Genomic DNA, 13,314 nt, shown 5'->3' with positions numbered 1-13,314 from the left:
TACCCTGATCCCATCCCCTGGAACACCCTCATCCCATCCCCTGGAAAACCCTCATCCCATCCCTTGGGACACCCTAACCCCATCCCCTGGAACACCCTCATCCCATCCCTTGGGACACCCTCATCCCATCTGCTGGGATACCCTGATCCCATCCCCTGGAACACCCTCATCCCATCCCCTGGAACACCCTCATCCCATCCCCTGGAACACCCTCATCCCATCCCCTGGAAAACCCTCATCCCATCCCCTGGAAAACCCTCATCCCATCCCCTGGGTCACCCTGATCCCATCCCCTGGGTCACCCTCATCCCATCCCCTGGAACACCCTCATCCCATCCCCTGGGTCACCCTCATCCCATCCCCTGGGTCACCCTGATCCCATCCCCTGGGTCACCCTCATCCCATCCCCTGGGTCACCCTCATCCCATCCCCTGGGTCACCCTCATCCCATCCCCTGGGTCACCCTCATCCCGTCCCCTGGAACACCCTCACCCCATCCCCTGGGTCACCCTCATCCCGTCCCCTGGGTCACCCTGATCCCATCCCCTGGGTCACCCTCATCGCATCCCCTGGAACACCCTGATCCCGTCCCCTGGGTCACCCTGATCCCATCCCCTGGGTCACCCTGATCCCATCCCCTGGGTCACCCTCATCCCACCCCTGGAACACCCTCATCCCATCCCTGGACACCTTCCCCGCTGCCTTTGCTCCGTGCAGGGGAGAACAGGGCGCTGCAGGCAGCGGTGGCACAGCAGCAGCAGCAGCTCGAGGACCTGCAGGGCAGCAGGTGAGCCCCACGTCCCCCACGTCCCCCCCAGCCCCACGCTCTGTCATTGAGCTTCTTGCTGTCCCCATGGGACATGTCCCCATCTGTGTGTGTGTCCCCTCCAGGGACCACCTCCAGCAGCAGAACCAGCGCCTGCAGCAGCAGCTCCAGGCCATGAGGAGGCTGTACTCGGATGGGACCAAGCCCTTGGATGCATCCCTCGGCCTCCTGGTTCTCCTCCTCACCAGGATGCTTCTGTGAGGAACATGGACCCCGCTGATTGTCCCATCTGCTCTCCATGGAGTGATGGCCCTCAAGCCACTAAGGGCTGTGCCCAGGGTGAGGAGGGGACAGAGGCATGGCAGGGCTGTCCAGAGCTACTCTAGTTATAGAATCACAGAATCATAGAATGGTTTGGGCTGGAAAGGACCTTAAAGCTCATGCAGTTCCAACCCTCTGCCATGGGCAGGGAGTTAAGTGACTTTTAACCAATTTTCAGTAAACCACTGTGAAAATGAAGCGTTTTGTTGCTCCAGAACCTCTTGGAGAACCAAAGCCCCATCTCTGCTGCACTGGGGTCGAGAGGGTGCTGTAGCAGCCCCTCAGCATCCCCAACTGGACCCCAGCTGCATCCCTGCTTGTCCCTGTGGCTGTGTCCCAGGGCTGGGCGCAGGGACAGAGCATCCTCCAGCACAAACAAGAGCTATTCTGGGCTGTGACCTGCGAGGAACCGCAGCCCAAAGCGGTGCCTGGGGAGAGCAACCCACACACCACAATTGCAGCAACCCAGGGAGCGACCTGCCCCGGGGACACCGGCACAGCCGGGCAGCCACCGCTGCAGCGGGTGCACGGTCCCTGCTCCCCCTCCACCATGGACCCCACGGTGCCCAGAGCCACGCTGAAGGTGCTGGGGCTGTGCGCGGCGCTGCTGGTGCTGGTGGCGGCGGTGACGGTGGCTGTGGCGGTGATGGTGTGGCGCTCCGAGGCGGTGGGCAAGCTGCGGGGCTGCCGGGAGCAGGCGGCCAACGCGAGCCGGGAGCTTGGGAATGCCGTGGCCGAGCTGGAGCGGGAGCGAGCGCGGCTGCAGCGGGCGCAGGATGCTCTGCGCAGGGAGCTTGCCCAGGCCCATGGGGACAGCAAGAAGCTCAATGGCAGCCTGGTGTCCTGCCGGGAGCGAGCGGTAGGTGATGGTGGGCATGGGGACAGGAGGGTCCTCGGCCGCCTGCGTGCGTGGGGTGAGCGGTGGTGGGGCAGAGAGGGGGGTTCTGGCCTCAAGAGCAGGGTGATGCTTCATCCCTTGTGAGGGATTTCACCCAGGCGCATGGGAAGCACCGGCACTGATGGGAAGGATGCTGCAAGTTGGAAAGATGAGCCAGGAAAGAGGAGATTCAGCCCTGGGATGAAGGACCAGCAGCACCCCAGGGTGTGCGGCCACATTCATGCGTGGGACACCCCAAAAGGGGAACCCTGGTGGGTCCCAGTCCCTCAGCACAGCCCCAGGGCTGCCGTACCCCTGCCCATGTGCCTGTGCCGGTGCCTGGTCTGGGGCAGCTATTCTGAGCTGTGGCCGAGCTGCTCCATGCACGTATAATTACCCCGTCCCAAGGAGCCAGTGAGGAGCTGCCATTCCTCTGCTCCCAGGTATTTTTAGCTGCAGCTCCAGCTGGGAAAGGGCCTGGCCCCAGTGCTGTGGCCACAGCCCGGAGGAAGAGCTGGGTCCCGCGCCCTCCGGGTTCATCCGGCTGAACAATGGAGCAGAGAGGCTGGAAAAGTGCTCCTGCTTCCCAGGGCTGGCGCCGGGCTGTGCACTTGCTTGGGGAGCCCTGTCCCCTCCCAGGGGTGCCATCCATGGGGACCTGGATCTGTGAGCTCCAGCATCCTCCCCAGGCTCAGGCAGAGCCATCCCCACAGGGAAGAGTGATTTCCCCACATCCTCATCCCTGCTCCTTCAGTAAACATAGCTCCCAGACCACCGGGAGCACGGGGACAGCCTGGGGACATGGGGTGGCGGTGAGAAGGGGCAGGACACTGCCCACCCTTGTCCCCAGGCCAGGCTGGTGGCCAATGTGACAGCGCTGGGGGAAGAGGTGCTGGCCCTGCAGCGGGAGCGGGATGAGCTGGCCCGTGGCAAAGCGGCTCTGGAAGGTGAGCGATGTCCCATGGCAACGGCGGGCACAGGTCCCCCATCACACACCCACTGGGGACAACGGGTGTTCCGGGCTTGGGGTGCAGGGTTTGGGGTGACGGTGCTGTCCCCATCGCAGGGGAGCTGGCTCGGGGTGAGGAGCAGGCGCTGGGGCTGCAGCAGCAGCTGGAGCAGGCGATGGAGCAGCAGCGAGCGCTGCGGGCACGCAGGGAGCGCTGTGAGGCCCGGCACAGAGACCTCGAGGCCACCCTGTAAGGTCCCTGTCCCCCAGCACGGGCTGGGGACCGCCACGCATCCCATCACCCCGAACCAGCCTGACCCATGGGGACCATGGGCACCCCTTCACGTGGCTCCATGTCCCTGCAGGAGGGACTACGCGGCCCAGGTGGATGCTCTGCGGCGGCAGGCGAGGAACCGAGCGACCGGGCGCAGGTGCCCCCCACCCCGGTATTCCTGCATGGCCGGGGGGAGGACATACAGCCCTGGGGGGGGATTCACCCACCGTGATGTGCCGGTGTCAGCGGTGTCCCCGGGGTGCAGCACCTGAGGTGTGCAGGGACTCACTCACTGCCCTCCCCTCTCTTGCAGGAAGGGCTGAAGAGCCGCAGCCCCCAGACCCCCTCCCTGATGGGGGTTTGGGGCTGGGCCCCCCACCCGCTGAGCCCATCATTGCCAGTCTCACAGCACCCTTTAGCACTGGGACCCAGAAGCCACTCAGCCCCGGCCACTTCTGACCAGCACCAGCGCATCCAGATGAAGGAGGTTGGTGGTCACTGTGTGTCCTGACCCCACCGTGTGTCCCGATCCAGCCATCTATCCTGATCCAGCTGCCTGTCACGATCCTGCCATGTGTCACGATGACCCCACTGTGTCCCGAAGGCACCACGTCCTGATCCAGCTGCCTGTTGTGAAGCTGTTGTGTCCTGATCCCACTGTGTCCCGATGCCACCACACATCCTGATCCTCTTGGGTGTCCCAATGCCACCACCGCAGCAGGACCAGAGCATGGGATCACCCAGCTTTTTGGGCAGAGCTTTAGCTCAACCACTGACTCCTTGGAGCTGCTTTAATCAGTTCCAGGGTTTAACGCCACATTCCCAGTGCATTCCAGAAACTGGGAAGACTGGGCAGGGGTTTGGGCAATAAAGGCTGCTCTGTTCCCTGCGATGCTCCCCCCAACCCTGCTCAAGCACCACACACACCCCAGGGCTTTAACTGCCACCGCTGGCGCTAGAAGGGACCCCGAAGTCACACTGGGGATCCAGTGCCAGTGACAAAAGGGGGTGGGAATGGGGCACCAGCAGCTGCTGCTGTTTTGCAGCCACTTCCCAGGATCTTTGATCCGCTTTGAAGAAGGTTTCCAGGAAAGTTGCCGATTTTCCTGCTGCCGCCGCCGCCACGATATCCTGTGCAGAGGGCAGGCAGGCTGAACACAGGCATCCGGCCTCCTCCTGCTGCGCTTCCCATGGGACATCACCCCTGTGCCCCCCGACTTTCCAGGGAAGGGCTGCAGAGCCTGCGATTGAGGGACCAGCCCCATTCCCGCAGCCTGAATCCGGCAGTGCCAACGAACCTCAGCCCCGCAGTGATTTGGGATGGGGAGGACAAGCAGGCACAGCCATTCCCATCATTTCCAATAGGAAAGGTTAATTACAATGGGGGACTAATTGAAAAATGGGGCAGATGGAGGGTCTGCAGCGCTGGGGGAGGAAGGGTCCCCGAAGGGAGTCACTGGTGAGCCCAGGAGGCTGTGGGAGTCCTCGGGATGCTGCTGGAGCATCCAACTGGCTTCGGTGCCGGGGGTCCGGCCGAGCCCCGGCTGTGGGACCAGGGGGGCCAGGGGGTGACTCACCGTTATTTGCAGCTCAGGAAGGAAACGGCAGTAGCGGTGAATGGATCCAGGCCTGACACCATCCCGGCCATCGCAGACACTTCCCGGTCCCCAGGGAGCGCGGTGCAGCCAGGAGGCAGGAAGCAGTGAGCGGCTTGGGGTCAGCGCCGGCACAGCCCTGGCCAGGCATCCTGCCGAGCCTGGGGGGGGTCAGGGCACATCCCAGCGCTCCCGCGGGGGGGGGGCACAGGCTGGAAATGCCCACGGCTGGGACCCCACCATGGTCCAGCTCAACCCAGCCCCCCCATCTGTGCTCACGAGTGCTGAGGGTTGGAGAGACAACATCCCCCCCCCCCCCCCCCCCAGTGCTGCCTGTGCCGGCTGTCGCCCCTTTTCCCTGTATCAAGGACCCCCCCCCAATGTCCCCAACCTGTCCCCAAGCCAGCCCGCACCTGCAGGCTCTCCCCTCAGCTTGGTGTGGGCACCCCGGATTTGGAAGAGGGTAGAGGAGACAGCGCCCACCCTGTCTGTGGCTCTTTCCATTCATGCTCAGCTGGGCTGAGCCACCGTGGCAGCAGTGGGGGTTTATCCTCACATGGGGCCAGGGCCACCAGTGCTCCACATGGAGCTTGGCTGGGCTTCCTCAGCAGACCGGATGTCTGGCCGTGCCTATGGGAATGGACAGCTCTGGATTTGCCCCTTGCTCCCCTCCATCAGCTGCTCTGCCCAGCAGAGATGTCCCTGCGCAGGGACCAGGACCGGGAGCAGCTTCCCAGGCCCTGCAGCTGGATGGTGGCTCTACAGTGTGACAGCACCCATGAGTACCACGGCCACAGGTTCCCACCCCAGCCCAGGGCCACCCTACTGACGATCCAGGGCCTGGCCCCATCCTTCCCCTGCCCACAAGTTACCTGGGAGGTGCAGGAGAGGACACAGAGCATCAGCCCCTGTGTGCCACCAACCCAGCGGTGACCCATGTGCCACCGTTCACCACAAGGACACAGCACCGGCACCAACCCAGCGCAGGATTCTCCTCCATCACCCCCCAGCGAGTGCTGGCAGCCGCATCCCACCCTGCCTGCCCTGGGGACTCATCCCAGGGCATCCCGGCCGCGCTGGGGGCTATTTTGGGATCAGAACTGGTCCTTGTCCATTAGCAACCGCAACAGTCGTCTTCTCGCAAACAGAAGCTGCGTCGTGATAACTCGGTGGGTCGGGAGCATCCGGAGAGGCAGGAAGGAGCCCGGCAGAAGGAAATATTCACTGGAGCAAGATAAACACAGCGTCGGGAGAATGCTCCGCCCCGGCTTGGCCAAAAAGAGGCTGCCCTGGGCTTGGGGTGAGCAGAGCATCAGCGGGATGGAGAAGAGCAGCTACCCCATGGCCAAGTTCGGACTGGAGGCCAAGGAAGTGATGCCTAAGCAGGACTGTGGGTTTTACGTGAAGTACATCTTCCTCTTCATCTCCCTCATCCAGTTCCTCATCATCCTGGGGCTGGTGCTGTTCATGGTGTATGGCAACGCGCAGGCGGGCACTGACACTCACCTCCGGCTGCTGGAGGAGCAGCTCCAGGATCGCTACAGCAAGATCATTGCCCTTGGTGAAAGGAACATCAACCTGACCCGCACGCTCAATGCCACCCTCAAGGAGAAGCAGAGCCTGCAGGCCCTTGCCCAGAAGGTGCAACGGGAGCTGGAGAAGTGCAACAGCTCCCAGACTCCCAACCCCATCCCCAAGGTGAGCACACATCCCTGCGGAGGGATGGCAGAGCCCCTGTTGGGTACCAGGAGCAGCGAGCGAGCCATGGGTGTTGCAAGGACCCACAAGCTTCAAGCCCCGCAAGCTTCAGCAGGGATGGGTGACAGGGTGCTGGGGGCAGAGCCTCTGGCGATGACAAATTGCCCTCCACAAGTCCCCGGGAGGGGTCCCAGTCGCTGCTCTAAGGGCTTCCAATCTTGAAGCCCTCTTCACCCTCATCCTGCTCCTTATCCTCTTTCTTCTCTTCCTCATCCTCAGCAACCCCCAGTGCTCTCAGCAGTGCCTGGGGAGGGGGAGGCACTGTGGGGGTCGGGGATATGTTTTAACCCCCCCTCCTCTTCCTCACCCTTCTTCAGCTGCAGGAGATGATGAAGATCATCTTCTACCAGAAGACTAAGCTGGACGAGTGCCACATGACCATCGGCCTCATCAACGCCAGCTGCAGCAGTAAGGAACCCCCCCACCCTCGGCACCCCCTTCCCAACACCCGGGGTACCCCCTGCACCCCTCAGGGACCCACTGCAGGCTGCGCAGGTGGGACTGCAGGATGACAGCACCCATGGGTGTTCCCCCAAGGTGTGGGGTGGGATTTGGGGGGGGGAGGGAGGACCACACACCCCAACCCCACACATCCCCCTGTACAGCCGATAAGGTGCTGCTGCGGAGCCAGCTGGACCAGGCAGCCCAGGCCAAGAAGGAGCAGGAGGAGAACTGCCGCAAAGAGGGGGCTTTGCTGAGTAAAGCCACGGCGGAGCAGGAGAGCTGCCAACAGGAGCTGCGCAGCAGCCAGAGCCTCCTCGAGTCCACCCGGCACAACCTGGAGCTGCACAAGCAGGAGTGCAGCACCCTGAGGTCCGACGTCAGCTACTCCTTCCAGCGCATCAAGGAGATGCTCAGCCCCTACAGCTGCACCGCGGTCCACGACCAGCTCAACTGGCTGACCCAGCGCACGGAGAGGCTGTTCCTCTGGCAGCAGGACCGCGACACCAAGTATGTGGGGAAGAGCGTGTGCGAGGCGAGCCTGAGCCAGTGTCAGCAGAACTGCTCCAGGGAGAAGCAGGAGCTGGAGAAGCGGCTGCAGGGCAGTGAGAAGCAGGTCAAGGGAGGCCAGGAGGAGAAGAAGAAGCTGCTGGCGGAGAAGGAGCAGCTCGGCAAGGAGCTGGAGGAGAAGAGCAAAGCAGCCGCGCAGGCTTGGTACTTCAAGGACCAGCTCAGCATCTGCATGGGCTCCAAGGTGAGGGAGATGCTGGAGACATCCCCCGGCACCTGGGGGTCTTTGTTGTGCGTGGCCACATTTCTCCCAGCACAGCCACACTTATGCGCTGGGCAAAGACAGGAGGTCGCAGCACCCTCAGGTCCCCTTCACCCCAGGGTGCTGTGGCAGCAGTGACAGCACTGATGGCCTCCATATACTCTCCTTCACAGATGGACACTTTCTTCGACATCACAGGCTCCCGGGTGCGGCCGGGACCCTTCGCCAGCACAAGCACCCTTGTGGATGCCCTGCGGAACCAGGGCATCTTTGGGAATATGGGTGAGTTGTAGGGGGGAAGCGCTGTGGGACCCTGCGAGCCCCCCTCCCTCCTGGCACCCAGCCCTGCTCAGGGCTGCTCCATCCCACCAGGCAAAATCAATGCGGAGGAGATCCAGCGCTCGGTGCAGAAGATCATGGAGCAGTACACATCCACCCTCAAGATCCCCAGGTGAGGGGGGCTGGCGCGGGACCTCACTGGGCTGGGGGGATACCAGGCGGGGGAGCAGCACCAGGGTCTGATCCTGCCCTCTCCACAGCGGCTAACAGCAGAGCTTCACATGGATTACAGCAGCGAGGGGCTCCAGGACCAGCCTAGGCAGCGCTTCCAGCAGCACAGATGGCAAATCCTGGCCGAGAGCGAGCAGGAAGCCCTTGGCCATCCCAACCCCAGTGCAGCGGGAGCCAGGGCCACCCTTCCCTGTCCCTCTCCCTGTATCCCTGCGCTCATCCCATCCCACATGCTCACCTCCCCCCTGCATGTACTTGGCAGCTGTAAATAGAGCCGGCCCTGAGCACCAACACTGCTCGCCACATGAGTGTCTGCATGCCTGTGAGCGGGATACAGAGGCCATGGCCAGGATGGGGAGTGGGAACATCCCATCCCAGCTTCACATTCTCCTTGGGGGCAGGAAGCGTGCAAGGCCGAGCGAGCGGGAAGCTCTTGGCAGCCTCATCCTGCCACGGAGCCCCCTCGGTCCCCCAGGCCGCACCGGGGCCGTGATGAATCTCCGCCTGCCACTCGCTGATTTATGGCCGTGCTTCCCGCTCCTTCCTGTTGAAAGAGCCTTTCCTGCTGGCCAGGCTGCCCGCACGCCATCCCCTGCCAGCACGCACAGCTCCCAGCGTGGCCCATTCCCTTCTCCAGCCCCAGCCAGCACCCCCAGCTCGCATTCGGGTCCCCAAAGTCCCACATGGATCCCCCAAACCTGATCCATCCTGGGATACAGGCAGCAACGTGCTCCTGCTGTGTTCCACTGCCCAAGGATGGGGACAGCACCGATACCCCCATCCATGCCCAGCCCCAGGATGGGAATTGGGTTGATGGAGGGGCTCCCCCATGTCCCAGCTACTGGGGGACCAGCTCGCTGCCAGAGGATCTCCTGGAGCTCCACTACAAATAAACTTGTAGCATCAGGCACTTGCAGAGCTTGGGAGCCCCAGAGGAGGGGTGGGAGAGCAGGGGGACCCCAAGGAGCACCCATCTTTGGGGATGCAGAGCCCAAAGGTACCACTTGGGTGCAAGGGCTGGGGGCACCCCACAGCTCTCTGAGCTGGAGCTGAACTCAGGGGCTCCCAGACTCCTTCGCTAATTCCCAGGGCTGTGGGGGGTACTTGGGGGGCAGGGATGGACCCCAGCAGGGTGCCAAGCACCACATCTGCCATGCCATGGGATGCCCCAGGGGGGAAGCCCGAGGTGGCTTTTCCCTTCCAGCCACTCCAGCTCCTTGTTTATCCTCCTGGCCAGGAAATGGGGCCTCTCCCAGTGTTTTTTTCCATGTCTGGGGCTCGGGACACGCTCCCCCCAGTCAGGAAAACACCGCAGCCCGGCATGGGAACACCGAGCTCTGCAGCCACCAGGGACAAAGGATGGGGAAGGACGCCAGAGCCACAAAAGGCACCATGGTTTAATGGCAGCATGGAGGCACGAGCTCCTCTGCACTCAACAGAGTGCAGGTCCTCGGCACTGGCAGCCCCACAGCTGGCGGCATCGCAGCCAGGGACCCCCACATTGTGCCCATCACTTGCCAACACAGAAGTCCCTGAAGATGATGTCGAGGACGTCCTCGGTGCTCACGTGCCCAGTGATGCTGCCAAGGTGCCGCCGCGCCAGCCGCAGCCGCTCAGCCGCCAGCCCCAGGTCGCTCTGGCGCTCCCGGCCGTACTGTGCCAGCGCCGCGACGCACTGCCGCAGGTGGAGGCTGTGCCGGCTCTGTGTCAGGCTGGGCGAGCCCGAGAGGGGGTCTCCACACCTTGGGGAGGGGGATGAAGGGATTGGAGCACCCACTGGAGCCGGGTGGGATAGGGGGGTCCCCCCGCCTGCCACCCGCACTCACAGCCGTGCCAGCTCCCGCGCCAGCAGCGCCAGGAGGTGGTCGAGCCCCTCGCTCGTCTTGCAGGAGAGGAAGGTGACGGGGGGCAGGGGGTGTCCCTGAGCGCAGGCAGCACGCAGGGACCCCCCGTTTCCCTTCAGGAGGTCGGCCTTGTTGAGCACCAGGATGCAGGGGGTGGTGGTGGGGGGCTGCAAGGACCCCAGCACAGCCCCCAGCCCCGCCGGCTCGGGGGGCACTGCCGTGGCGTCCAGCACAGCCAGCACCAGGTCTGCTTCCCGCAGCCTGAGAGGGGGACACAGACAATAAGGTAGAGCAAGGGGCCACATCCTGCCCCCTCAGAGCCACCCCCCAGCCCCTGGGGTTGGGTTCGGGGGGTAAGCCCAGCCCGGATGCCCCCATCCTCACCGGTCCCGTGCACGGCTGACCCCCTCCTGCTCGACGGGGTCGGTGGCATCGCGGAGCCCAGCCGTGTCACTCAGCACCAGAGGGTAACCACCAACATTCAGGGCCACCTCCACCACGTCCCGCGTTGTCCCAGCTGCTGGTGACACGATGGCTGCTGGACGCTGGCCTGGGGACACACACACACAACACGGTGCAGGGCTCAGGGGATGACAGCAGGGAAACGCCTCCCAGGCCCCCTGGAATGGGGGACCACTGGTGGCTGCTGTCCCCACGGAGGGAGACACTCACCCCCCGCACCCCACTCACACAGCAGGTTGAGCAGGCTGCTCTTGCCCACATTGGGGGGGCCGGCGATGACAGCGCGGACGCCCCCCCGCAGCAGCTCCCCACGGCGCCCATCCTGGAGGTGGGAACCAATCTCCTGCTCCAGCGCCCGCACGGTGGCATCCACTGCAGGGAGAGACCAGGAATCACGTTGAAAACAACACGGATGGGGTGTCCCAGCCCCCGCCCCGTTTCCCTGCCACTCCTCACCCTGGGACAAGACCTCTTCCTCCACGTTGTCATCCTCACTGAAGTCAATGTAGGCTTCAAGGTGGGCGAGAGCCTGCGGAGCAGGGAAGAGGTTGCCCCGTGGGGACTGCCCAGCGCCGTGTCCCCAGGGCGGGATGCAGGCGGGCGGATCGGAGCCCGCAGCCCAACACCTTTACCTGGGTGAGGGCGTCGCTCCAGCGCTGGTAGAGCCGGCCCAGCTCCCCCTCCATCTGCCTCAGCGCCTGCCGCCGCTGCGCCTCGGTCTCGGCACGGATGAGGTCCCCCAGCCCCTCGGCTGCCGTCAGGTCCAGCTTCCCACGCCGGAACGCTCGGCGCGTGAACTCCCCGGGCTCGGCGGGACGCAGCCCGGGCAGGCTTCCTGCCGGCCCCATGGTGAGCCCCGAGCTGGGGGCACCCCCCCGAGGGGACAGCAGGGAAAGGACGGACGGGGGGAGCCTCACCCAGCGCCCGCAGCACCCCGCTCACCACCGCCGGCCCTCCGTGCACGTGCAGCTCGGCGCAGTCCTCCCCAGTGAAGCTCTGGGGTCCTGCAGAGCCGGGATGATGCTTGGGTGGGCTCTGGTGCACCCCATCCCCTCCTGTCCCATGGCATGCTTTGACCTCACAGGCGATTCTGAGGGGGCTCAAGGGAGACCCCGACCCCCTCCCGGCCCTCCCCCAGTAACCAGCTGTGCTGGAGCTATATAGGATTGGTGCAAAGGGGTCACCAGGACCATCCCCACTGGCATCTGCATTCAGCCCTCTACATGGTGCTGGGGAACCCAAAAGGGGCTGAGCCCTGACAGTGCCGGGCACCAAAACCCCCACCAGGCACCGAGCCCCCCTCTCCGAGCCCCGATGCTCAGCCCACCTTGGAACCAGACGACGAGGCCGCGGTCGAGGGGCTCCCCGGTGGCGGGGTCGCGGATGCGCCGCAGGGCCAGGACGCGGGGCGGGGGCAGCGCTGGGCGGCCGGTGAGGCTCTGCAGGGCTCCGCGGCTGCCGGGGCCGCTGGTCCGGATCACGGCCACCCCGCACCGGCCGTGCCCGGAGGACACGGCGAAGATGGTGTCCCCCCACGCCGCGGAGCAGAGGCGCTGCGCACACCTGGGACAGGGCAGGCAGCACGGAGAAGGGGTGCAGCGGTGGGGGGCACCCCATCCACACCCCCGAATGGGACAGAGGGGGTGCAGGGATACCCAACCACAACATTCACATTCACTCCCGCCCAAGACCCCTCCCTGTGCCCTCCACAGACCCAAGGGGGCTCCCAGCGGACCCTGAGCGCAAACCCTTCCCTCTGCCCCCCCAGAAGCCAGGGGTGCAGGTTGCACCCCACCATGCCCCGGGCAGGCAGCAAAATGCAGGGGTGCAGCCCCCTCTCCCCCCACAGCTCGTCCTGAAGGTGCAGCCCCCTCCGTGCACCCCGCCCACTCCTCTGTTTTGGGGTGCATCCCCCCAAAGGCACTGGGGGCACCCCACCTTTCCCTGTGCACCCCCGGTAGAAGGAGACACCCCCACTGCCCGTGCCCCCCCTTCCCTCGCACTACCGCTACACCGGGGTCCCTGCACCCCTCTTGGAGCCCCCCCCACCCCGAGGAACCCCCACCCCCGGGTGCCCCAACCTGCGCCCCGCCGCGCCCAGCGCCCTCCGCAGCGCCATGAGTCCCCTCCGCTCTGCCCGCACCCCGAGTGGGCTTCAGCGCCGGCGCCTCGCCCCGCCCACCTGCGTGCGCCGGTTGGTCAGAGCGCTACCAGAGGCGGGCTCTATGCTACGATCCCGTTTTTGATTGGTCAGTGGGCAGCCATGACACCTCGCCGTCTGAAGCTCTATAGGAGCCATCGCTTCCGCCCGGGCGCGGCGGTCCCTGCCCGTTCCCTCCAGTTCCCGGCGCGTTCTCCCCGTTTCCTCCCGTTCCTCCCCGTTCCCTGCCCGTTCTCTCCCTTTTCCTCCCGTTCCCTGCCTGTCCCCGCCGGGCTGCAAACCCCGCTCTCTCCCCGCCCTCTCCCGCCCCCCAGGTGCTCCCCTCGAGGGGTACAGACTATTGGGGTGCAGCGGCCCCCCCCCGGGGGTTCCCCCGGTTATTGTGGTGCTGCTCTGTGGGTGCGGGGCCTGGCGGGAGCAACAAACTCGCGACCCCCGGCTGCACCCTCAAATAACCCTCAGAGCCCTGAGGTGGGGGTCCCCGTATCGGGGGGGGGGGGGGGGGGGGAGGCAGAACCCCTCATACCCCGTCCCTTTCCTACCCCTGCTCTGCACCCACTCTGGGCCCCGTCCCCTTTGCCCTC

General features: G+C 64.9%; 3 protein-coding genes across 5 annotated transcripts; 2 read left to right on the top strand and 1 right to left on the bottom strand.

Moving 5' to 3' along the window:
- The first annotated feature begins 1,432 nt into the window (after nucleotides 1-1,432).
- LOC133280173 (coiled-coil domain-containing protein 177-like) lies at nucleotides 1,433-4,650 on the top strand. Of its 2 annotated transcripts, none has more exons than XM_061474624.1 (5): nucleotides 1,433-1,946; nucleotides 2,815-2,911; nucleotides 3,031-3,163; nucleotides 3,279-3,344; nucleotides 3,501-4,650. In XM_061474624.1, exons 1-5 carry the CDS (start codon nucleotides 1,638-1,640, stop codon nucleotides 3,508-3,510), a joined length of 615 nt encoding a protein of 204 aa, XP_061330608.1. In that variant the 5' UTR covers nucleotides 1,433-1,637; the 3' UTR covers nucleotides 3,511-4,650. The 2 variants fall into 2 exon arrangements, with proteins under 2 accessions (XP_061330608.1, XP_061330607.1); XM_061474623.1 differs by having other exon boundaries at nucleotides 3,279-3,359.
- Nucleotides 4,651-6,026: 1,376 nt separating this feature from the next.
- Nucleotides 6,027-8,554, top strand: PLVAP (plasmalemma vesicle associated protein). Its single transcript, XM_061474628.1, has 6 exons — nucleotides 6,027-6,480; nucleotides 6,858-6,948; nucleotides 7,146-7,735; nucleotides 7,927-8,035; nucleotides 8,126-8,204; nucleotides 8,293-8,554. The coding sequence occupies exons 1-6, from the start codon at nucleotides 6,037-6,039 to the stop codon at nucleotides 8,297-8,299; spliced, it is 1,320 nt and encodes a 439-aa protein (XP_061330612.1). The 5' UTR covers nucleotides 6,027-6,036; the 3' UTR covers nucleotides 8,300-8,554.
- A 1,085-nt stretch (nucleotides 8,555-9,639) lies between these two features.
- Nucleotides 9,640-12,733, bottom strand: GTPBP3 (GTP binding protein 3, mitochondrial). 2 transcript variants are annotated; one of them, XM_061474702.1, is made up of 9 exons: nucleotides 12,651-12,733; nucleotides 11,897-12,132; nucleotides 11,487-11,573; nucleotides 11,202-11,404; nucleotides 11,026-11,098; nucleotides 10,798-10,941; nucleotides 10,512-10,657; nucleotides 10,090-10,368; nucleotides 9,640-10,005 (listed from the first exon to the last, which is right to left on the bottom strand). In XM_061474702.1, the coding sequence occupies exons 1-9, from the start codon at nucleotides 12,686-12,688 to the stop codon at nucleotides 9,877-9,879; spliced, it is 1,335 nt and encodes a 444-aa protein (XP_061330686.1). In that variant the 5' UTR covers nucleotides 12,689-12,733; the 3' UTR covers nucleotides 9,640-9,876. The 2 variants fall into 2 exon arrangements, with proteins under 2 accessions (XP_061330686.1, XP_061330685.1); XM_061474701.1 differs by having other exon boundaries at nucleotides 10,492-10,657; nucleotides 10,798-11,098.
- Nucleotides 12,734-13,314: the final 581 nt, after the last annotated feature.

The sequence above is a fragment of the Pezoporus flaviventris genome, unplaced genomic scaffold (genome assembly GCF_033815535.1).
Source record: "Pezoporus flaviventris isolate CSIRO_AGI_PZ_B2104156 unplaced genomic scaffold, CSIRO_AGI_Pfla_v1 ptg000080l, whole genome shotgun sequence".
In the NCBI taxonomy this organism is placed as follows: domain Eukaryota; kingdom Metazoa; phylum Chordata; class Aves; order Psittaciformes; family Psittacidae; genus Pezoporus; species Pezoporus flaviventris.
This window is presented reverse-complemented; position numbering and strand designations above follow the sequence as displayed.